Here is a 23,394-nt window from a genome sequence, read left to right as displayed (position 1 = left end):
ACTCCTTGTTGGTGTGTAGCTCATCAGATTGCAAAAGTATTGATGGAAAATGACGCCTTGAACCATTTCAGACTATTACAGGGAGTGATGGTCACCGGAATGTTACCCAGTTGTCACAAGTAAGCTACATCCATGACTGGACAGGGGACGCTGTTTTAATCAAAACTGACCCATTCTTTGTTTTGGAGATGGCTGCATGGCTGCAACTTCCTCACACTCACCCTCTAGCCCCTACAAGGAACAAAGGCTTTGTGGCAAAAGAAGAATCCCACCTGTCCTTTTACAGATCAGGTATTTGAGAAAGTATTTCTCTATCACTTAGCCCAACATTCCTCCCACAGTGCAGCCAGGGAAGGAAACATTTTGGGGTCACGTCTCTACATCGAACGAATTCTTTCCGTCTGAAGATACTGTTCGGGCCACCTGACTACCAACGGGAGAAAGCTTCAGCCAGTTCATATGCATGTCACCTGGTGCCACCAACTCTAAATAGAGGCTATCCCATGGGTGCCACCCAGCCTCAGAATCGGCTACCAGGCCAGTAATCTGTCGGTCCTAGTCCGCACGCCCTAGTCATGACAGGCACATACTACTCAGTATACATGGGAAGTTTTCAGCTCCTGCACCAACAGTGTGATCCCTGTCCGGTCAGGGGGCTACTACCGTGCAGGTACGTGACGCCCCACGCAACAGGATAGCTACCGTGCTGGGTTTTGGGCATACTACTTTATTGCAGACTAAGGTTGCTAAAGTGGGAAGGCACAAAAGTGGACCACCACATCAGGCGACCTTCTCTGCACTACCTGCACTTCTGAAAAAATTGGTAAAGTTGTGTGAGGTCAAACTCCACATATTCATCAATGTGTAGAGAGCGGAGGAAGTGAAATGGAAAACTAGGGTCCTAAGGTATGTACCATTTCCAAGCAGAGTCTGCACCAGAAACACCATCTAACGTCAAGGCAAAGGAGGAAAAGGATAAGGGATGTAATAGACCTGCAGCACAAAAGTGGAAGTAATGCTGCAGGGACTGGGGTCTTATGGTAGCCAAGCACATACTCACGAAAGAGTTATCAACGTCATAGGGAGGGAGAGGGGGGTGGGCACGGAGTGTGTAACACATTGTAGTCCTAAGCCCATCAGACCAATTTGCCACATACGCTGCTTGGTCAGAAATACCTATCTGCATATAATGCACTGACCACTAGTTGTAACGGAAAATGAGACCACAAGTATAAATGGATGTAGCTAATACTGTGTTATCAGGGGAGAAGCATCAGTAGAATGGGTCTGTCAAGTTCATCGACTTTGGAAGTATACTATACGTTGTGTATGAAGTACGTAACAGATCAATCAGGGACTTTTCAACCCCTCCTAAGGGTGCCACTGTTGGTGATGTGGAAACGTGAGGGAACAACGACAGCTGAACCAAGGCGAGGTAGACCTCATGTACTGACCAACAGCAACCATGGAGAACTGTGGAGCGTGGGCTTTAAATATCGCGTGGAATCTGAAGAAACAACTTCCGAATTAAAAAGAAGTTGGTACAATGGTCGAGTAGCTGTTCATAAAGCACAGATTTCTCTGTAGCCAATGTTAAGCGACTCCTGAGGTTATGGAAATAATGACGCCACTGGAAGGTGGATGACTGGAGTGATTTGGAGTGTAACAATATAATCTAAGTGTTCGGCGAACATCTGTTGAAACTTTCCTACTATCATATGGAGTGCGTACAGGGGAGGTGGTATTAAGGTATAACTGGGGGGAGTGTTTCGTAGTTAGGGTGTAGTTCACTTATTGCACTTAACACCACAGTGAATGCAGGGGGATACGAGCCCATTATACATCCTTTAGTATCGTGTTTGAGGAAGACACTGCGTGTCATGAAGCAGCAGTTGAGAGTGGCTTGTGGACAGTAACAGTCCAGAAATGGATTGGCCTACACACAGCCCCAACGTCGAAACAGTTGAACACCTTTCGGATGCAATAGATTAACAACTTCGTTCTAGAACCCTGCATCTACTACTGACTTCCGATTTCGCCTCTTAAGGAAGGATGGACTCATTGCTCTAAAGACTTTCCGACACGTTACTTTCAGCGAATCCAGCAGAATTCAAACTGTCACAGAAGCGAAGGGTCGAGACGCCCCATATTAATGTCCAATAACAGGTGTCACGATACTTTGTATCAGACAGTGCACTGCACTGCATACTTTGTGAAGAGAAATTTTAATGCTACCTGTTTTCCTTTAAAAATTCACCATATAACGACACTACGAGCTACAAAGCAGAGCAGACAGCTTCCGTTACACGCAGTAGTTTTTAGCTTTACAGAGTGAGGTTCAGTTTCTAGTTGGCAAATTTCAGAACCTAACTGACAACTTACGGTCATTAAGGGTTTTGAGGGTTCTATGGTATGCACAACATAGTACTATTTTCAGAGGAGTATTTCATTGCCTCTGATAACTTATTTCAATTCAGAGTAGTACTTTACGTTCACGTACCTTATTACATTTGCTTAACATTTCAGGGACTAAGGGAATATAATTTACACTCTAGCATTCTGTCAGTACTATTCAGAGTATGAAGCAGTTAAGGGGGTAGGACGTCAAACGGGCCGACTTTGAGCAGGAGAGGCACCACACGACATTTTAATTTCCACTGTCTATATTTTTACAAGTAAATTCATAAAACTAACAACACGACCAGGAAAGATTCAGGATTCAAAGTTGAAAAGTATAACAAAATAATGTGTGTGTGTGTGTGTGTGTGTGTGTGTGTGTGTGTGTGTGTGTGTGTAATTTCATCTTTTTTCACTTACTATTGGCTGCATTTGTTGCTATACGTACACTTTTCTTCACAAGTAAGATTTTTCGATGAATTTTGCACAGCATACAAACCATACAGGTGTATGAAACTGTAGAATTTATGTAATTAATGAGAAAGTCAATGTGCTGTTACATTTTAAACTTCATATCTAGGAAAACTCAAATTTTATGGTTAATTATCTCAATTTTTAGCACAGTTTTTAATAGATTTGGAAAATTCTAGAGTTTCATACACCTGTAAGTATGGTTTGTATGGTGTGCAAAATTCATCGAAGAATCTCCCTTATGAGAAGTGTATTATAGCAACGAAAGCAGACAACAGTAAATGAAAAAATGACATTTCACACGTAAAAAATATTGTTTTATTTTTGAACTTCTATGAGCGTGAATCCTGAACCTTCCTGGACATGCTGACAAAGTTTTATGAATTTATAAAAGTATAGACAGTGGAAATTAATATGTCCTGTGGTGCCTGTCTTGCTCCAAGTCGCCCAGTTTGACGTCCTACCCTCCTTCAATATAGTTTGCCTTTCCCGATTTGTGTGCACGCTTCCTTCTCGCCACTTGCCATTTGTTGCATTCCTCCAAACACTGAATACGCACAGGTATAATTACACACAGAGGAATTTGTACTGCTACAGCACACGTAGCTAGAAAACCCTCGCTCACACCCATGTTCTGCCAGTCGAATCTCTATTCGGCAAGCCAGCAGTTAGGAACCTATAGTTTCAGACTCTACTATCTCTGTATGAGAGCCCCGAAGTCCATCTCATGCCTTTCCGAGGTCCACAGTGATGAAAATTGGCTCTGAACATTATGGGACTTAACTGCTGAGGTCATCAGTAACCCTAGAACTTAGAACTACTTAAACCTAACTAACCTAAGGACATCACACATCCATGCCCGTGGCAGGATTCGAACCTGCGACCGTAACGGTCGCGTGGTTCCAGACTGTGGCGCCTAGAACAGTTCGGCCACTACTGCCGGCCCACAGTGGTATGCTGGCGAAACTAAACCAGTTTTAAGAGCACAGTGGCATTCTCCAGGCAGAGCGCCAGGTCACACTGACAAGAGCGTTTCCGCACCTTCCTTTGTAGGCTTGACGTAGCCCTCAGGGCCGTGGATCTTGCGGAAGGTGCCGCCGCAGAGCTGCTGGTGGCGGCGCCACCAGGAGTCCCTGGGACCGGGCGGGCAGCGGCTGTAGCGCTTGACGGTGCCGAAGCAGGGCCGCCACTGCAGGCAGGGCCCGTCGCAGCGGTACCAGTGCTGCCGGTAGAACTCCACCTCGTCGTCGAACTCGTGGAACACCGTGATGGACGTGCCCGCCTCGCGGTTGATGCGCCGCATGTACTTGTGGAACTCCGGCCCGTGCTCGCTGCGGTCGCGGTCCTTGTTGCGGACGAACAGGTACGCGTGGATCATCTCGTGCTGCAACACGGCACAAGCGCACAGTGTACTCTAAGAGTCCCCAGTCTCCTCTGCTAACGTGCTCCCTCTCTAATGGGAGGCAGGTAAACTCATTTGGCTCAGAGCAGGCCTCGACAAACTGCATGACAGGTGGCACGACTCCCTCTCATATTTATATCTTAACCTGATTATTCGACTTTCCTCTCTGATTGCATGCGGTGAAAAGTTGGTATTCCTTCACACACGGACTTGCCACACAGCGTCTCTCGTCACCTGGGTGGTCCGGTGACAGGCGAGTTGTGCTGAGCTTGAAAGGGTTAAGCCGACAGATGTGAGGAAGTCGAGTGGATGCTTTCCAGACGCCGACATTGTCATAAGAGCAGCGGTGACACGCCCACAGGGGCTGACGGAGCGGGTGGGTTAGAGATTCCATTACTTGCAGAAACTTAGTGAAAACCGCTTCTGCCGGGCTACCAGCGAGGCGTGGGAATGACTTGTGTTCCCAGGCAGTCTTGGCGGGCAAATTCCCGCGATTTCTGCAAAATCTTAACTGTGATTGGCTTGCTCAGGGCATAGCCCCGTGACGTAGCCAAATCGATGCAGAAATTGGCGCCAAGAATCTCCATTGGTGGAAAGGTAGTGCTTCGGCAATAGAGTGGAATCTGGACAGCCTGCCTTCTGTTGGCTGTCTAATATACTTTTATTTGATTGTAACTATTTGACGAAGTTGCCGAAGTTTCGACTTCTACGTAACTTTCCGAGTACAGTTGGCAATTGAGCGTTCTGTGTACAAGTGGGCAATGTTGTCTGTCTTGGGCACTTTTCGCTAAAGTTGACTGTATCGGAGCTACTGTATGACTTCGCTTGTTAAAATCAATCACTGAACTGTCAGTGATTGTATGGCGGGCCTCCTCCGGCTCCTTCAGAGGCAATTTGTGACGCTAGGAAGTCTTCAGTCTTGAACAACCAGACTAGCAGAATTTGTTTCGCGCTATACTCACGACATTAGCATTACCATCACCACGACGAGACGTCGAAGCAACCAGCCATCGCCTCTGGTATGCCAAATCGTGTCCTTGCAGTTAAGAAGGCAGCTTGGTAATGCACGTCCGCAGCACCGGCAAAGCGGGCGATTTTGCTAGGTGATAAACAGAGCGCGCCTGTTCGTCTTTTCTAACTTTGTTCTGTCTTGGGTGTTCATTGTGTGAGTTATCACTACTGTAGCAGTAATTGATGTCGGATTGGCTGGATGTTTCTCTTAACATTTGAGTCGCAAGGAATTGGCTCCACATACCACTTGGTCAAAAATGTCACATAGTTTATGGACAACTTCACCCTCACAGCCTTTGAGTATCCAGTTTTATGTATTGTGAATGTTTCGCGTGTTTTGTTTATTATTTTGAGTTTAGTCATAATAAATCAAATTGTTATTTTGGGCGGAACTTTCATTCTGTTAATCGGTAGAGCAACCCTTTCATTTCTCACTATGTTAATGAAACTTTCCTTAATTTCTATCCAATTAAATTATTGCAGGTGCCAAACTTTTCTACTCCACTTGCAGGGTCGATTACAGTCAGTTCGCGTTTCTTCTTAATCCATGTGCAACAGCGAAAGGAGTTAGAAAAGGGGGGGGGGGGGGGCTATAGCATTCGAGAAGAATCAAGTGTCAAGTACAGTGCTAGCCCCGGCACCTCGCAAGCGCTCCCAACGCAGTGAACAGGAAAGGACTGCAGTCTGACGCCAGTACACCAGGACCGCCCGCCTGTCGCAGTCTGCCAACTGTGATAAATTAGATTTACGTTCTACGTCTACAACATACTCCCCAAGCCGCCACACGGTGCGTGGCGGAGGCTACCCTGAACACCTTCCGTTCTTTCCTTTCCTCTACCACTTTTAGATCCAACCAAGGGGAAAACCACTGTGTTTATATCTCCGTATGAGCACCAATTTCTCGCACCTTACCTTTGTGGTCCTCATGCGAATTTTATGTCTGCGGCAGTAGACTCGTTCTGATATCAGCTTCGAATGCCTGTTCTTTAAATTTTCTCAACACTGTTCCACGAAAAGAAAGTCGCCTTCCTTCCAGGGATTCCAATTTTAGTTTCCGAAACATCATAACAGTCGCATGTTGTTTGATCCTACTGGTAATAAATCTAGCATCATGCCTCTGGACTGCTTTGATGTCTTCTTTTAATCGGACCCAGTACTGATCCCGAACAATGCCAGTGCACAAAATATGTCGCAGCACCGTATTTTACTAAGATGCACCTGAATATTTAAGCATTTTTTAAAATAACATTTCCAGTATTTTTATTATTAGCCTGCAAAGCCAGACTACATCAATATGGATACTCTGCAAATCACATTTAAGTGCCTGGCAGAGGGTTTATCGAACCACCTCCACAATTATCTATTATTCCAATCTCGCATAGTGCGCGGAAAGAACGAACACCTATATCTTTCTGTACGAGGTCTGATTTTCTTTATTTTATCATGGGGATCTTTTCTCCCTATGTAGGTCGGTGTCAACAAAATATTTTCGCATGCGGAGGAGAAAGTTGGTGATTGGAATTTCTTTGTTTTAATTATGTCCACCTCAAATCCTGTATTCACTGAGAATCTCCCCCTATTTCACAATAATACATCACGTGCTGCCTTTCTCTGAACTTTTTCGGTGTACACCGTCAATCCTATCTGGTAATTCTCCCATGCCGCACAGCTGTATTCTAAAAGGACGGACAAACGTAGTGTAGGCAGCCTCATTAGTAGATCTGTTATATTTTCGAAGTGTCCTGCCAATAAAAAAAAGCAGTCTCTGGTTAGCCTTCCCCACAACACTTTCGGTGTGTTCCTTCCGATTTAAGTTGTTCGTAATTTTAATTCCTAAGTATTTAGTTTAATTTACGGCCTTTGGATTTGGCTGATTTATAGTGTAACCGAAGGTTAACGGATTCCTTTTAGCACTCCTGTGGATGACCTCACTTATTATTTAGGGTCAGTTGCCTAAAAACTTCTTAGTTTATAAAACCGAAGTGACCTATAATATCCCTGAAAATTGTCATGTGAACTTTGTTTCTTTCTGATATTTTGGTTCGCATGCTAAGTCATTACCCTTCATAAACATGTTGTACCAACCAACTCTACCCTTGAAATCAAATTCCACTATAGCGCTAGCTTACGATCGTGTATTTAAATCAATTTTGTATTAATTCCATTGCCCTTTTGACGGTGTCCTTGGATTCATTTCAATGCCTCAGTCTAGTTTCGGCCAGTTTGCATTCAGTTCTTCGTTTGCATATTTACTTTTCCTAATTTTTTTACAGTTTTTCATTTCCACTCCGCCAGTCGCGAACGGGTTTTTCCCGTTGCTGGAAGACCGAAATACAGCTCAGCTGCTCTGTTTCCATGTTCTGCATATGCCGTTACTTTCAATTTATAACCGGCATCATATGAATACCATTTAAAATGGGTCAAATGGCTCTGAGCACTAGGGGACGTAACTTCTAAGGTCATCAGTTCCCTAGAACTTAGAACTACTTAAACCTAACTAACCTAAAGACATCACACACATCCATGCCCGAGGCAGGATTCGAACCTGCGGCCGTAGCGGTCTCGCGGTCCCAGACTGTAGCGCCCAGAACCGCACGGCCACCCCGGCCGGCAATACCATTTTTTTCCATTAGGAAACTAGCTACTAACGAAAGGTTCAAAATGGCGCGCGGTATCGAATATATGGGCATTTTTACGACTGGCGGGAATTTTAAATCCAAGATTGGACATTTTTATACTAATTTGAAGTATAAGATACATCTGAATTTTGGAGGTAGTTTTCTAAAGAAAGAAGTACGTGCTGCAGTCCGTAAATTACGAATATGCAATCGCTTTTATAGATGCACTACACACTCTTAGAATTCTCCCAATAAACCTAAGTCGGCCATTCACCTTTCTTACTACTATCCTCGCATGTTCATTCTATTTCACATCGCTTTCCAACTTAACGTCCGTGTATTTAAACGACTTGACAGTCAATGCAGGACACTACTAATGCTGGATCCGAACACTACATGTTTCTTTTTCGTACTCATCCGCATTTTATTTGTATTTACAGCTAGCTGCTGTCCAGCACACCAACTAGGAATTTTTCTAAGTCATCATTTCATCCAGTAATCACGTTCGACACTACCGTAGAACACGGCATCATCAGCAAACAAGCGGTGATTGCTGCCCAACCTGACGCCAGATAGATCACGTATTCAGAAAACAGCGCTGGTCCTATGGCGCTTCCCTAGGGCACTCCTGACGATATCCTTGTCTCTGATGAACAATCTACGTCGAGGACAACATACTGGTTGTCTTAAGAAGTCTTCGAATAATATTTGGGAACCCGTTCCATATGCTCGTACCTTCGTCAGCCCTTTCGTGGGCAAAATTGAGCAGGTTTTTTAATGAATGGAGAGCAGATAGTAGTTAACAGATAGGTATATTTATCATACAGAATATAAAATTTGCCTCAACTGTGAAAGTGAGGTCACACAACAAGGTGGGAAGTATTCTTCCCACTGCTCTTCCTTTGAGTTAAATGACAAATCAACTTTTTCAATATATGTCATTTATTTTATAAATTTGCTTCTCTTGTTACAATAATTGTTCACAGTTACTTGCCATGAAATTTTGTGAAGCATGGGTCTATCTAAAGTAGTATTTGACAATATGTACAAACACAGCGTGTGCTCTTTTCCGCAGCTTCGGTACTACAATGACGGCACGTCCAGTAGGTTTCTCCTAAAATGGGTTGATGCTTCCCTACAGCCACATGACGAAAATCTTCAGGTACTTTACCCCTTTTTGCCAGAAAGACAGGTTTTTGTCCACACCTTTTTTGGGATAAGCCAGCGATCAATTGTCTGGCTTGATGGATCCTACATGTGAGCTGATCATAGTGTCCACTTTCTCTTTTACTTATTTTCCACAGGATAAAACTGTTCACTGCAGCAACGTCCACCAGAAATAAAATATTCTGTGCCACCATTTTACAGAACGTCTGCCAATAGCATACCTTTCTCGTAATTGATCAAACTTATGGACACCACCCATTATTTTGTTGTACTGTGCCACAACTTCAGCACAAGAAATCTCTGTACTAGTACCATCTTTTTTTTCCTTTTCATTGTGGCTGTTTCTCATTGGTCATGAATTGAGGACAGGAAAGTGACTTGACAGTTATCCATCCATTTTACTGCACAAATGGCTCCTTTTGTTTCAAACTGGAACTCTCCTCGATCCAGTTTTACGTTTTCCTTCATAAATTTGGGTAAATCAAAAGAATTTACCTTATACTATAGCTTTGAGGGGAAAAAAATGACCAAATGTCACGCAAACAGCACTGAAAGGCTCCTCTACAGAGCAGCGCTCAGCTATACAATGCCTCTGCGTGAAGGTACAGAAAAAAACGACGGGAACTTCCGACTGGCAGTAGTACTCTATCCTGCTCGCTAGGTGGTAGCACCGTACAGAGGTGGGAACTGTGAATCCCACGGGACTAGGAGCGAGTTCATTGTAGTGGGAAGCATGTTTCCCACGGCTCACAAAAGGGTTAATAGTTTGCAGTGGGGTTTCGCACGAGCGATGCTGTCTGAAACGGTGCTGATTCAGAGACATAAGCTTTTCATTCTCTGGGAAATTGTTATATCTCAACTGTGAACAAGTTTCAGACTTCTGTAGCAAAAAATGTAAAACATGTTTGTAATTTTGCATGTCCCTTCTTTTACCCTCCTTATATGCAGGATCATCTGCACCGTGTATCAGGAATACAGTGGCGTCTACCCACTGTTCCGAAAGAGGAAGTGGAAGTGGAGGAGCCGCAGCATCCAATGCTGGATGGGAACTGCTTTATTTTTCCTGTAGTTTGAAGGCCACGCGAACTGCTTTGTACGCCATCACACTATTATGAGCTGGAAAAAACATTCACTGTAGCGTCGTTACACCAGCCACAAAGACGGTACAATGCACTTCTGGAGTGCAAGAATGAACCGTGGATCAACGGTCATCAGGGAAAACACTGAATCAAGGGTAAACAGAGCAGTGGATTTTATGGTAGATATCAATTGCTGTCAATTCTGTTTTCAGTATTTTTGTTACTCTTTGTCTATGTTTTTCTTTGAGTTGTTCTTTAATATTTCTATTATCTATTCCTAATTTTTGTCTGTATCCTAGATATTTATAGGTATCTGTTTTTCCATCGTGTCTATGCAGCTGCTGTGGCTACCCAATATGTACTCTTCTTGTTTTTTGTGTTTTCCCTTGACTATGCTATTTTTCTTACATTTATCTGTTGCAAAACTCATACTTATATCATTGATGAATACTTCTGTTATCTTTGGTAATTGATTGAGTTGTTGATTTGTTGCTGCCAGTAGTTTTAGATCATCCATGTATAGCAAATGTGTGATTTTGTGTGGGTATGTTCCAGTATTATTGTATCCATAATTTGTATTATTTAGCATGTTGGATAGTGGGTTCAGAGCAAGGCAGAACCAGAAAGGACTTAATGAGTCTCCTTGGTATATTCCACGCTTAATCTGTATTGGCTGTGATGTGATATTATTTGAATTTATTTGTATTTAAGTGTGGTTTTCCAATTTTTCATTACTATGTTTAGTAACTGTATCAGTTTAGGATATACTTTGTGTATTTCCAATATTTGTAGTAACCATGAGTGGGGTACACTATCAAAAGCTTTTTGGTAATCAATGTATGCGTAGTGTAGCGACCTTTGTTTAGTTTTAGCTTGATGTGTCACCTCTGCATTTATTATCAGTTGCTCTTTACATACTCTTCCTTCTTTGCAGCAGCCTTTTGTTCTTGATTTATAATTTTCTTCTGTGTTGTATGTGTCAACTTGTGTGTATTAACTGGAGTTAATATTTTGTATATTGTTGGTAGGTATGTTATGGGACGATATTTAGCTGAGTTTGATGTGTCTGCTTGATCTTTATGTTTCAGATAAGCTATTCCATGTGTAAGTGTATCAGGGAATGTGTATGGCCTGCAATGTAAGTGTTAATTTAGTTAGATGTGAATGTGTTGAGGTGAACTACTTTAGTTGCTATTTTATCTTTTCCAGGGGATTTCCAATCGTGAGTAGAATTAATTGCTTAGGTGACTTCATGTTGCAAAGTTATCACTTCAGGCATTTGTATTATCTTGTATGTGTGTTTCTGCTCGTATCCACTGTGCATGCCTGTTATGTTGTACCGGGTTTGACCATATGTTGCTCCAGAAGTGTTCCATGTCTTTTGTTTTGTAGATTGTCTATTTCAATGTGTGTGTTATCTATTGTCTGGTAAAATTTCTTTTGGTTTGTGTTGAATGTTTGGTTTTGTTTCATCCTATTTTCACTCTTTTTGTATCTTCTAAGTCGTTTGGCCAATGCTTGTAATTTTTGCTTCTTTTTATATAATTGCTCTATCGTTTCTTGTTGTGAGATTTTACCTAACCTTATTCGTTTTTTTGTCTGATATTTCATTGCTTATAAATTGTGTTAGCTGTCCGATATCATTTCTGAGTTTTTCTATTCTGATTTGTAGCCTATGTTTCCATGCTGGTTTTATGGGTTTCTTCTGTGTGTTGGTTGGTTCTGATCTCTGCCTAGTGCGTATATTTAGTGTAGTGAGTGCTATATAAACCAGTAGTTTTAACTCTTCCATAGTTTTATTTTCATTTATTTTGTTGTGTATGTGTTGATAGTAGTAGTTGTTTCGACTTGTGGGTTATTTGGTGGTCTATGCAAGAATGGTCTATTGTCTGTATTTGTGTCTTTCTATTCTATATATGTCAGCTGAAATTTTTCTTCTATATCTAACATGTGTGTCTCTTCATGTTCTATTTGTGCTTGCTCTGGTGGCTGTCTTAAGATTTCGTTTTCCTATGATTGTTTAATTGACGTGTGTTGTTCTTTGTTTGTTTGCTCTGGGATGTTTGAGTCGATTACTGTATTTTGTTCTTCTTCTTCTGATTGCATATTATTTTGTTCCCGTATTTGTTGTACTTGTTTGATATTTTCTAATTCCGACTGGGATATCCTGTTATTTTTTATTATTAGACGGAACTCAACAGCTAGTCGTTCTGTTAAAAAATTTAATTCTGGGTATCTGGTAATAAATGTTGTGTACACTTGTGATCTGTATCCAGTTGCGTTGGTTCCTACGTTTGTTCCTTGGTAATATCAGAACATGAGGTGTCGATTAACTTCATCTGAGCATCTCATCCTCTGTCTGTGTTTTCCTTCTAGAGTGGCTGCAGGAAGCATATCCTGCAAAACACCTCTATCTGGATTTAAATAATTTTCCGTGTAGCTAGCAGTGTCGTTACCATTGTGGACGGGCATAGGGTTCAAGCGTCGTCCCCGACCATGACAGTGCTTGTCCGGGGCTTCATTAGTTCTGTCCTGAACCAACTGATCACACTAAAAGAGGGTTTAGCCCTATTAGTGGTTTGTTCTTTTTGTCGCCTTTTACGACTGGCAGAACATTCCGGAGGCCTATTCTTTTTCCGGACCACCACCACCACCACCACCACCACCACCACCACCACCACCACCACCACCACCACCACCACCACCACCACCACCACCACCACTCAAGGGAAGCAGAAGTTGGCAAAATATAGCGGACAAGATTGACGCTATCAAAAATTAACCCTATTCAGGGAATTTTTTCCGACTGCAGCTGCATTGTGACACAAATTCATGATACGAAATGAAAATTCGTGCCAGCGTACGACCCGAACTCCGGATGCTCCGCTTCGATGGGACTGCATCGGCTATTAGGACATGCACCCTGACCGACTCAGGTTCCTAACTCGTCGTACGCCAACGTAGCGTCCCCGTCTACGCAATCCCTGCTCGCAGCTTTACCTGTATTCCCGCTAGAGCAAATGAGAGCTGGTGTGAACACGGGCTGAAGGATTTGTAGTCTGCGTAATCCCATGTGCGTGTATCTCGAACCTTAGTTCCAGACATAATACATACTCTGCAACTGAAAATTCATAAATTAATAACATTGTAACTTATTGCTTAAGACCTGTACGTAACCCTTTTTGTAGTTCTGTTTACTGTATTCGCACTATAACGCAGGCCTACTTATTAAGTAGTTATTGGGCGAAAAGTTGAAGATACATCCTAATAGTAAAAAACTCGTTATAAAAGGATGCTGCAATATTCGCCTCTAAGTAGTCACGCTGTTTAGGAAACACATCTTCCCAAGTTTTCCTTGTGTGCAGCGCTCCTTAACGGTCAAAAGTTTTGTAAATGTTTTAGCAATATTATTAAAATTCTGCCCTGACTGATCAACGATATTGCACTTCGGAAAGTTATGCGATAAAAATGCTGGTGCAATGATAATTGCTGAACTTCGTTGCAAGAAGAAGAAAAGTGGACGAAAGAATGAAGCGTCGAAGACTTAAGAAAAACAGTTAAAGAGAACTGAGGTTGAAAATAGAAAGCAATTCTCAAAACCTGTTAGGTGTATCTTTTAACATCTGATACGTATCCAAACCTTTCTTTTAGCGTAATGTACCACTACATAGCTTATCGCAACGAGACAGTTCTTTGACTTTCGCTAGTTCTGCATTATTCTTGTTTCTTTGTAGGTTTTAAGTATCAACGTACTCTAACAAATACTGAGGGGATATAATAAAGTTTTATTCTTTTGGCATACTGTATCTCTAAAGTAACTTCTCAGAAATGGCAATTTTACCCATTGTTGGCCCACCCAACCTTGAGAAATTTGTGCGGACGTCCATATCCCAAGACCAAAAGACAAAGCAAAATGGAATGGGAGACGAAATTCCACCAAGTCAGCGGTTATCTACTACGCTTGAGCAACTTGCTATTGGTTTGCGGTGTAAAGGGACAAAACTACCGAGTCATTAACCCCCAGCTACTGGCAGTTCTTCTGAAGACTTGCCATTTACAAATCCAGTTTAACATCGTAGTATTTGAGACAGTTACGAAATCGTGTCTAGGAAAAGTCATTGCGCTAAGAGACTGTATTCGAAACAAAGAACAACTACGTGTACATCGATTTATAACGTTGCATTAATTAAATTTATTTCAGATGTCTTCCTTCGGCTGTACAGTACAGTTCCCTGCGTTTTCTGTGCCAATCATAGGATCCACTTCTAACATTTCTGTTTTTGTGCTTATCTGTCCTAACATCTCACATTGCCGGCAATGATAAATACATTTCGGTGCACTAATGACAACGCTCTTCGTGTCTTTTTCAATACAACACGGAATACAAAACTAGCCAGACTTTGGCATGCGAGGGACTGCGAAAGATATTGTCAATTCTACCCACCGACGGCTCAACATTATTCCGCAGCCTCTGAATAGCGTCCCTATACGCTACGTATTATAGCACATACAGTCTAGGGGCTGGGTAACATGTCCATAGCTCTGAATCAAAAGGAAGCCTGTCAGACAACGGTGAACCAGTGATTGTAGCCACATGTAGGAACCCACCACCAAAACCAGCTTCAGCAACTTACCTGAATTAAGAGATCGTATCATCTGCAAGAGCACTTACAGCTACTGTTCACCATAAATACACTCCTGGAAATGGAAAAAAGAACACATTGACACCGGTGTGTCATACCCACCATACTTGCTCCGGACACTGCGAGAGGGCTGTACAAGCAATGATCACACGCACGGCACAGCGGACACACCAGGAACCGCGGTGTTGGCCGTCGAATGGCGCTAGCTGCGCAGCATTTGTGCACCTCCGCCGTCAGTGTCAGCCAGTTTGCCGTGGCATACGGAGCTCCATCGCAGTCTTTAACACTGGTAGCATGCCGCGACAGCGTGGACGTGAACCGTATGGGCAGTTGACGGACTTTGAACGAGGGCGTATAGTGGGCATGCGGGAGGCCGGGTTGGACGTACCGTCGAATTGCTTAACACGTGGGGCGTGAGGTCTCCACAGTACATCGATGTTGTCGCCAGCGGTCGGCGGAAGGTGCACGTGCCCGTCGACCTGGGACCGGACCGCAGGGACGCACGGATGCACGCCAAGACCGTAGCATCCTACGCAGTGCCGTAGGGGACCGCACCGCCACTTCCCAGCAAATTAGGGACACTGTTGCTCCTGGGGTATCGGTGAGGACCGTTCGCAACCGTCTCCATGAAGCTGGGCTACGGTCCCGCACACCCTTAGGCCGTCTTCCGCTCACGCCCCAACATCGTGCAGCCCGCCTCCAGTGGTGTCGCGACAGGCGTGATTGGAGGGACGAATGGAGACGTGTCGTCTTCAGCGATGAGAGTCGCTTCTGCCTTGGTGCCAATGATGGTCGTATGCGTGTTTGGCGCCGTTCAGGTGAGCGCCACAATCAGGACTGCATACGACCGAGGCACACAGGGCCAACACCCGGCATCATGGTGTGGGGAGCGATCTCCTACACTGGCCGTACACCTCTGGTGATCGTCGAGGGGACACAGTAGTGCACGGTACATCCAAACCGTCATCGAACCCATCGTTCTACCATTCCTAGACCGGCAAGGGAACTTGCTCTTCCAACAGGACAATGTACGTCCGCATGTATCCCGTGCCACCCAACGTGCTCTAAAGGTTTAAGTCAACTACCGTGGCCAGCAAGATCTCCGGATCTGTCCCCCATTGAGCATGTTTGGGACTGGATGAAGCGTCGTCTCACGCGGTCTGCATGTCCAGCACGAACGCTGGTCCAACTGAGGCGCCAGGTGGAAATGGCATGGCAAGCCGTTCCACAGGACTACATCCAGCATCTCTACGATCGTCTCCATGGGAGAATAGCAGCCTGCATTGCTGCGAAAGGTGGATATACACTGTACTAGTGCCGACATTGTGCATGCTCTGTTGCCTGTGTCTATGTGCCTGTGGTTCTGTCAGTGTGATCATGTGATGTATCTGACCCCAGGAATGTGTCAGTAAAGTTTCCTCTTCCTGGGACAATGAATTCACGGTGTTCTTATTTTAATTTCCAGGAGTGTATAACTGCCAATGAATGTGGACCCAGGGACATGAGGCAAGGATTAAGGTGAGTTCAGAAGAGGTGAGAGAGACAAATGTATTGTTAACGCTGCAACCGTTTCTAACATATGTGTCATTTTAATAGAATAGCACATAATGTACTTACCAGAAGTGTTTCCACTAGGTCCTTCCTCGGGCGCAGTTTCAGCAGAGGTTCACTTAGTCTGATAGTGCACAGTCCATCCTCTCCCTCGTACGTGCAAACACCGACATTCCTAAGGCAGATAATGCATATGAGCTACACGTTATGAAGACTTGCAGTAAGTGTCGACATCTTACTGCCACCATTTAGGAATACTGAATGGCTAGAACCAAATGGCGATGTGTGTATACATATACCTTACCTTGTCTCTAATAATGACCTCTGACACTTATATAGTATCATGATGTAACATTTCAACAACGTTGAACTTTTATTGCCAGTGCTGACAGTTTTCGTGCCTGAACAACGAAGTAACGGCACGAAAATCACGCCATCGAGAGCAGGTTTTTGTTATGGTTTTAGGGCGCAAAACTGCTACGGTCATTAGCGCACAGTCTGTGACTTAGAAAAAGGCAGAAATGGAAACGAAACTCAAAAAATTGGAGAAACTAAAAATAGAAGAAAAGCTTAAAAATCACTATAGAAGGGGGTTGGTTGTCCCCGGAAAGAACTTCAAATAACTGACGTCATCTCACTGGCACTAATGAACTCAAGAACGCGATCGGCTGAGCGCGTGTCATCTGCTAAAATGGACGAAGTATCAGGCGACAGCTGTAGACGGACGCGTAACGGAGTAAAATAGGGGCATTTAAGTAAAAGTTGTGTTACCGTCCACAGCTGAGAGCAGTGGGGACATAGTGTGGGAGGATCGCCACTTAAAAGATGTCGATGGCTAGGAAGACAGTGCTTTACGCGGAGTCCAGTTAAAATTACCTACTCCCGACGACGCGTCCTGGAGGAAGAGGTCCAAGCACAGGGAAGAGCTTTCACGTCCCGCAATTTACTATTGCGAAGTGTCGACCAATGTGCGTGCCATAAAAGAACAACACGACGACATAAAACACTCCGTAGATCAGCGAAGGGAGTCGTGCGAATAGCTGGCTGAAGAAAGACTGCAACCTTGGCCGCTATATCGGCCGTCTCATTTCCACAGATACCAACGTGTCTTGGGATCCAGAGGAACGCCACAGAGACGCCCCCCAAGTGGAAGCAGTCCTGAATCAGGTGGACCAGAGGGTGTACAGGGTAGAGAGCTTGGAGACTGAGGAGAGAGTTGAGAGAATCTGAACATGTAACATACTGTATCCGCAGTATAAACCGAACACTGGTCGGGAAGCCGAAATCCATTTGGGGTGTCGCCAACAATATAGGCACTCCCTACACCTAACGATGTTTTAGAGCCATCAGTGTAAATAAATGTGGGTTCCTTCATTTGTGCACATAGAGCGACAAATGCTCGACGATAAACAAGTGAAGGGGTACCATCCTTGGGAAATTGACAAAGGTCAAGGAGCAGGCAGATCCGGGGACGGAGCCAAGGCGGTGCTGTACCCCAAGTTGTCAAGAAGATTTTAGGAATGCGGAAGGAAAGAGAATGGAGCAGTTGACGGAAGCGGACTCCCGGTGGTAGTAGGGAGGAAGGGCGGCCTGCATACCCTAAATCCAAGGAGGCGTCGAAAAAAATGTCATGGGCCGGATTTGCAGGCATGGAAGACAAATGGCTAGCATAACGACTCAGGACAGCTCGCGGACTGGACAGCGGAGATTCAGCAGTCTCTGCATAAAGGCTTTCCACAGGGCTGGTGTAGAAAGCTCCAGACACTAAACGTAATCCACAGTGGTGGACAGAGTCGAGATGCCGAAGAATAGACGGCCGAGCAGAGGAGTAAACTATGCTCTTATAGTCCAATTTCAAGCGCACTAAGGCGCGATAGAGGCGGAGAAGGATCACTCGGTCCACTACCCAGGAAATACCATTCAGGACACGGAGGGTGTTGAGGGATCGCAGACAGCGAGCCGAAAAATAGGAAACGTGGGAGGACCAGCACAGTTTTCAGTCAAACTTAAGACACGGAAGGTTGACACGTCCTAGATGTAAGGAAGGTGGAAGAAACTTCGTACAACGCCAAAAATTAACCCAAACGGTCTTACTGGGAGAAAAGCGGAAGGCTGTTTCGATGCTCCAAGAGTGGAGGCGATCAAGACATCCTTGAAGACGTCTTTCAAGAAGGCTGGTCCGTTGAGAGCTGTAGTAGATCGCAAAATCGTCCACAAAGAGGGAGCCCGAGACATCAAGAAGGAGTCAGTCCATAATTGGATTTATGGCAATGGCAAACAGTACAATACTTAGCACGGAGCCCTGGTGTACCTCTTTTCGTGGGAGAAAGTACGGGAGAGAATAGTGTTCACCCGCACTCTAAATGTGCGCTCTGCCATAAATTCGCGGAGAAAAAGGGTCAGCCGACCTCGAAAGCCACAAGAGAACAGTGTGCAGAGGATGCCTGTCCTCCAACAGGTATCGTATGCTCTCTCCAGATCAAAAAATATTGCTAGTTTTTGGCGTTTCCGGAGAAAATTCTTCATGATATAGGTGGAGAGAGCAACAAGATGGTCAACTGCAGAACGATGCTCTCGGAAACCGCATGGGCAGGTGTTAGACTGCGAGCCTCCAGCCACCAATATAAATGGCAATTCACCATACGCTCCAAAACCTTACATACACTACTCGTAAGAGAAATGGGGTGATAGCTAGAGGGGAGATGTTTGTCCTTTCCAGGTTTCGGAACAGGAACGACGATAGCTTCCCGTCATCGTCTGGAAAAGATACTGTCGGTCCAAATTCGATTATAAAGACGAAGGAGGTAACGCAGACTATGGGTTGAGAAATTCAGCAACATTTGGGTGTGGATACCATCCGGTCCTGGGGCGGAGGAGCGAGAAGAAGAGAGTTCCCGCATGGAGAAAACAGTATAGCTTTCGCGATTTTGAGAGGAAAAAGCAAGAGGTTGCACTTCCGCTGCACGTTTCTTCGGTAGAAACGCTGGCGGGAAATTTAAAGAGCTCGAAGTCTCAGCAAAGTGTTGAACCAATGAGTTAGAAATTGCGACGGGGTCCACTAACTTATCATGCGCGACAGTGATCCCAGAGACCGGGGAGAAACTAGGCGCGCCAGATAACCGTCGAATCAGACTCCAAACTTCCGAAGAGGGAGTGAAGGTGTTAAATGAGCTAGTGAAGGCCCAGCTTGCCTTCTTGTTGTCGCGGATGACGCGACGGCAACGCGCACGGAACTGCTTACAGCGGATACAGTTGGCCCAAGTAGGATGGTGGCGGAAACGCGGAGAGCACGTCGCCGCTCACGTGTTGCGCCACGGCATGCCTCATTCCACCAAGGAACTGAGGGGCTCCGGGGCAATTCGGAGGTGCGTGGTATTGAACGCTCCGCAGCTGTAAGAATAACGTCTGTAGTATGTGTGACTACATCGTCGACGCTAGGGAAGTGACGTTCATCGAATGTGCGATGACAAGTCTGCGTGGCCGCCTCCTTTGTTGGCCAAGGAGAGGCAAGGACAGTGCTGTATTTTCCTGTCTGAGGCACAGTTGGCTTTCGACTGCAAAATAATTTTCGAGCAGAAAAGGTCGACACCTTTTCCTTCACTCTTATTTCCTGAATGAGCTTTCCGTCTTTAAAGATGGGGCAATCTCGAGAGAAAGCAGCGCGGTCACCCATACAGCTGATGCAACAAGGGGATGGAGGTGGACAAGCACCCTCATGGGCATCCTTGCCACACGTAACACATTTGGCCGGGTTGGAACAGGACTGGTTGGTGCGATTGAATCGCTGACACTGATAGCAACACGTAGTGTTTGGGATGTAAGGGCGAACGGAAATTCTCATAGCCCGCTTTGATTTTCGATGGGAGTTTAACTTTGTCAAATGTCAAGGACACAGTACGGGTTGGAATGATGTTTGTGTCAACCCTTTTCATGACTATGAACAGCCGTTACGCCCTGGTCAGGCAGGTAGAGTTGAATTTCCTTGTCTGACAATCCGTCGAGTGAGCGTATATAAACGACCCCATGTGAGGAACTTAAAGTGCGGTGCGCTTCCACTCGGACAGGGAAGATGTGGAGCAGTGCAGTATGCAGCAATTTTTGTGCCTGGAGGGCACTGACTGTTTCTAACAACAAGGTGCCATTTCGTAATCTGGAACAAGACTTTACAGGACCTGCAATTGCGTCGACACCTTTGTGAATAATGAAAGGGTTGACTGTGGAGAAGTCGTGACCTTCGTCAGACCGAGAAACAACAAGGAACTGTGGCAACGATGGAAGGACTGTGTGGCTGAGATTCATTGAACTTACACTTGTGAGCAGACATAGTAGAAGATGAGGAAACCATTGCGAAAGTATCTCCAAGAGTACCAGCTTGTCCGATGGCGCTCTTTTTCCTTGTGGGGGCCCTCTCTGAGGGCACTCCCACCTTAGGTAATTGTTCACACCTCAGGTCACACCTCCCAAGAAACGGACAGAGGGACCAATCGGCACTTTCGGAAGGTATCAGCTCGGGTAATCACCCCTCCCTGGGCCTGGCCTTTACCAGGGGGTACGTACGTGTCCCACCTGCCTACCCGGGGCGGGGAAATACGCGTTACTCCGTCACCGGCTACGCATGGAAATGCGTGGGTCGGCCTTCAGACACTCACAGGGAGGAAAAAAGGGAAAGGGGAAAAAACAAAGGGAAAGGAAAGAAGAAATGTCTCAAATGCCGCAGCAGAGAAAAGGACAAGGAGAAGAGGTAAGGAAAAGAGAAGCACAAAGGAAGGACGAAGACTTGCAACCAGAGAAAGCAAAGAATGTGTTACATTTTTGCGCGTCCGTCTCCGGACGTAGGCACAAAACATACTCCCAGAGGGAGAAAGGGAAGGAAAGAGGAGGAGGTAAGGGCGGGGAGGGGGGGCGAAGATGGGGGATAGGGAAGGATGTGGAAAGGGAAGGTATGCAGCCCAGAAAGGAAGGAAGGCCACATTAGCTCGGGGTCCCGTGCTCGCTAAGCACGTATCCACAAAAGAGTTGTGGACCCCCTGTGGAGGAGAGCAGGGGTGTGGCTTAATAAATTATGTCTAATGTACTCAAGTGGTAAACATAAGGCGAATGAAAGCAGTGAGTCAGCGTGAGGGAAACTTCGAAAACTAACTAGACATTTGAAATTGTGACTCACTGGGATCTCAGTACTATTAGTGATACAAAACTTTACTTTCATCTCGTTAGCATATGTTAATAAATATACTTTACGATCAAACAAAATTTTTTATGTTACTAATAACGCTCATGATTTCATGAGATAACTGCGAAATAAGAGTGTGTTGCTTCGACGATAGGGCGTTGGGTTTTGACGTCCTCCATCATGGAATAGAGATGCACGTCAGTATTTTAACAGTTTAAGAAATCGCTGTAACATTACAGTCTCAACTGTTACTTGTCAGAAATCTGACTCTGATTCACACCACTTCAGCTGAATTTTGAGTTTCGTTAACAGTGAAACTGGGTTTTCAGTATAATGTTACTAAAATTATTTTCGTAATCGTGGGAGCCTTAGCGATGAATCACACACCCTGAAAAAACATGACCTTAACTTTGGAGCCAGAGATTTCCCAATAAAATTAATATTCCAAATTTAACGAATAGTTTATACAACAGAAATTCCTGCTCATTTGGCCATATCACTTATTAATTTCCTCTAGCGACACCCTTGCATGAATGATACGCCGTTGACATTACGTTTTTTCATAAAACGCGCCGTACTTCAAATGAACACCGACTTATTCTACAGTCTACACTGTCCACGACATGAACACGTGAGCTATTTGCCATTTTCAGAATAATCGCTGTGTGTCAAGAGCAACAAACAACATGTGGTTTCCAAGAGCTTAGTGTGACTGCGCTAAAGAAAATTTAAAATTGTTGATGTAGCTTTATTCTCTTGTGAGACATTGAGATAATGTTCACCAGTTTCCATTCTACCAAAGATAAACTTTATTTTAGTTCAGATTCATATTTCCTTAGATGCACCAAATCTCAAGTGCGCATGTAGCTTACAGAGCTCAACGCCGCTGTTATCAGCGCCCTTATACATATTAAAAGAAATTAATTTGGATGAAGTGTATAAAACTGTTTCACACAGTGAGGAGGCAACCTTTAAAATGACTCACTCCACCTCCCTCACATGGACCCACACAGTCTATGTCACCGGCCTTAATACAACAGAGGGGGGTGAAAGGTGCTATACATGGGATTAGAACTACGTAAAACCACAGAAGAGCTAAAAGAGACACAGGGTAATGTGACTGGGTGAGCACTTACGGAAAAAAATATATGCGTGTTAACAGACTAAGAACATACCCCTAAAATTTTATGAAACAAGCTGGACATATCACCAACCTTTAAAAACTAACTCCATTCGTTTCAACTTCACGTAAACTAGAAATCTGATCTGCCAGTAAATTTTCAGCTGCTCTCTGATCTGAAAATAAAACACAGTCGAGTAAAACGTGGCGCACAGTGATCTGTACGACAGAAGCACCACACACACTGGGGAGTCCTCTCGCCAGAGCACGAAGCCATACGTCAGAGGTCCGTGACCTATCCGAAGATGAGTGATGAGGACCTCATCCCGTCTTCATGGCTGAAAGGAAGTACGCCACGTCCGTGTAGTGGGCTTCACTTGACGTGGCTTGTTAACAATCACTTCCAGCCACTCGTTTCCCACCGACACATGACTACCTCAACAGCGACGTAATGGCATGCAGGGGGACAGCACACTGAAATAACTGAGGATCGCTACACGCCTCCTTGGCTTCTATATCTACTCTTTTGTTCCCTGCAATGCCCATGTGCCCTGGTCCCCAAAAAAAGACAATTCCTCCCCTGGTCGTTGTAGCTTGGACAGAGTCCTGGATATTCTGGATATTCTAGACTATATCTGCTGTGTACAAACGTTGTAGAGAGCGAAGGGCACTCAGAGAATCTGAAGGGACCACGAATTTAGCAGTCTAATAATGTTATCCGCTCCAGTGCCCCCAAGATCACACAGGGTTCCGCACCGAATTCGG

General features: G+C 44.7%; 1 protein-coding gene across 2 annotated transcripts in view; it reads right to left on the bottom strand.

Moving 5' to 3' along the window:
* LOC126272785 (DNA-dependent metalloprotease dvc-1-like) overlaps window positions 1-23,394 on the bottom strand; it is a 63,547-nt gene that overhangs the window by 15,991 nt on the left and 24,162 nt on the right. For both annotated transcript variants that reach the window (XM_049975932.1, XM_049975933.1), the window contains exons 3-4: window positions 16,406-16,514; window positions 3,910-4,252 (exon numbers count right to left, since the gene is read on the bottom strand). In XM_049975932.1, the coding sequence (XP_049831889.1) occupies window positions 3,910-4,252; window positions 16,406-16,514 (452 nt within the window). The remainder of the gene's footprint in view (window positions 1-3,909; window positions 4,253-16,405; window positions 16,515-23,394) is intronic.

This window comes from Schistocerca gregaria, chromosome 5 (assembly GCF_023897955.1).
Source record: "Schistocerca gregaria isolate iqSchGreg1 chromosome 5, iqSchGreg1.2, whole genome shotgun sequence".
Lineage (NCBI taxonomy): Eukaryota > Metazoa > Arthropoda > Insecta > Orthoptera > Acrididae > Schistocerca > Schistocerca gregaria.
The sequence above is the reverse complement of the archived record's forward strand: the minus strand, read 5'-3'. Positions and strand labels throughout refer to the sequence as shown.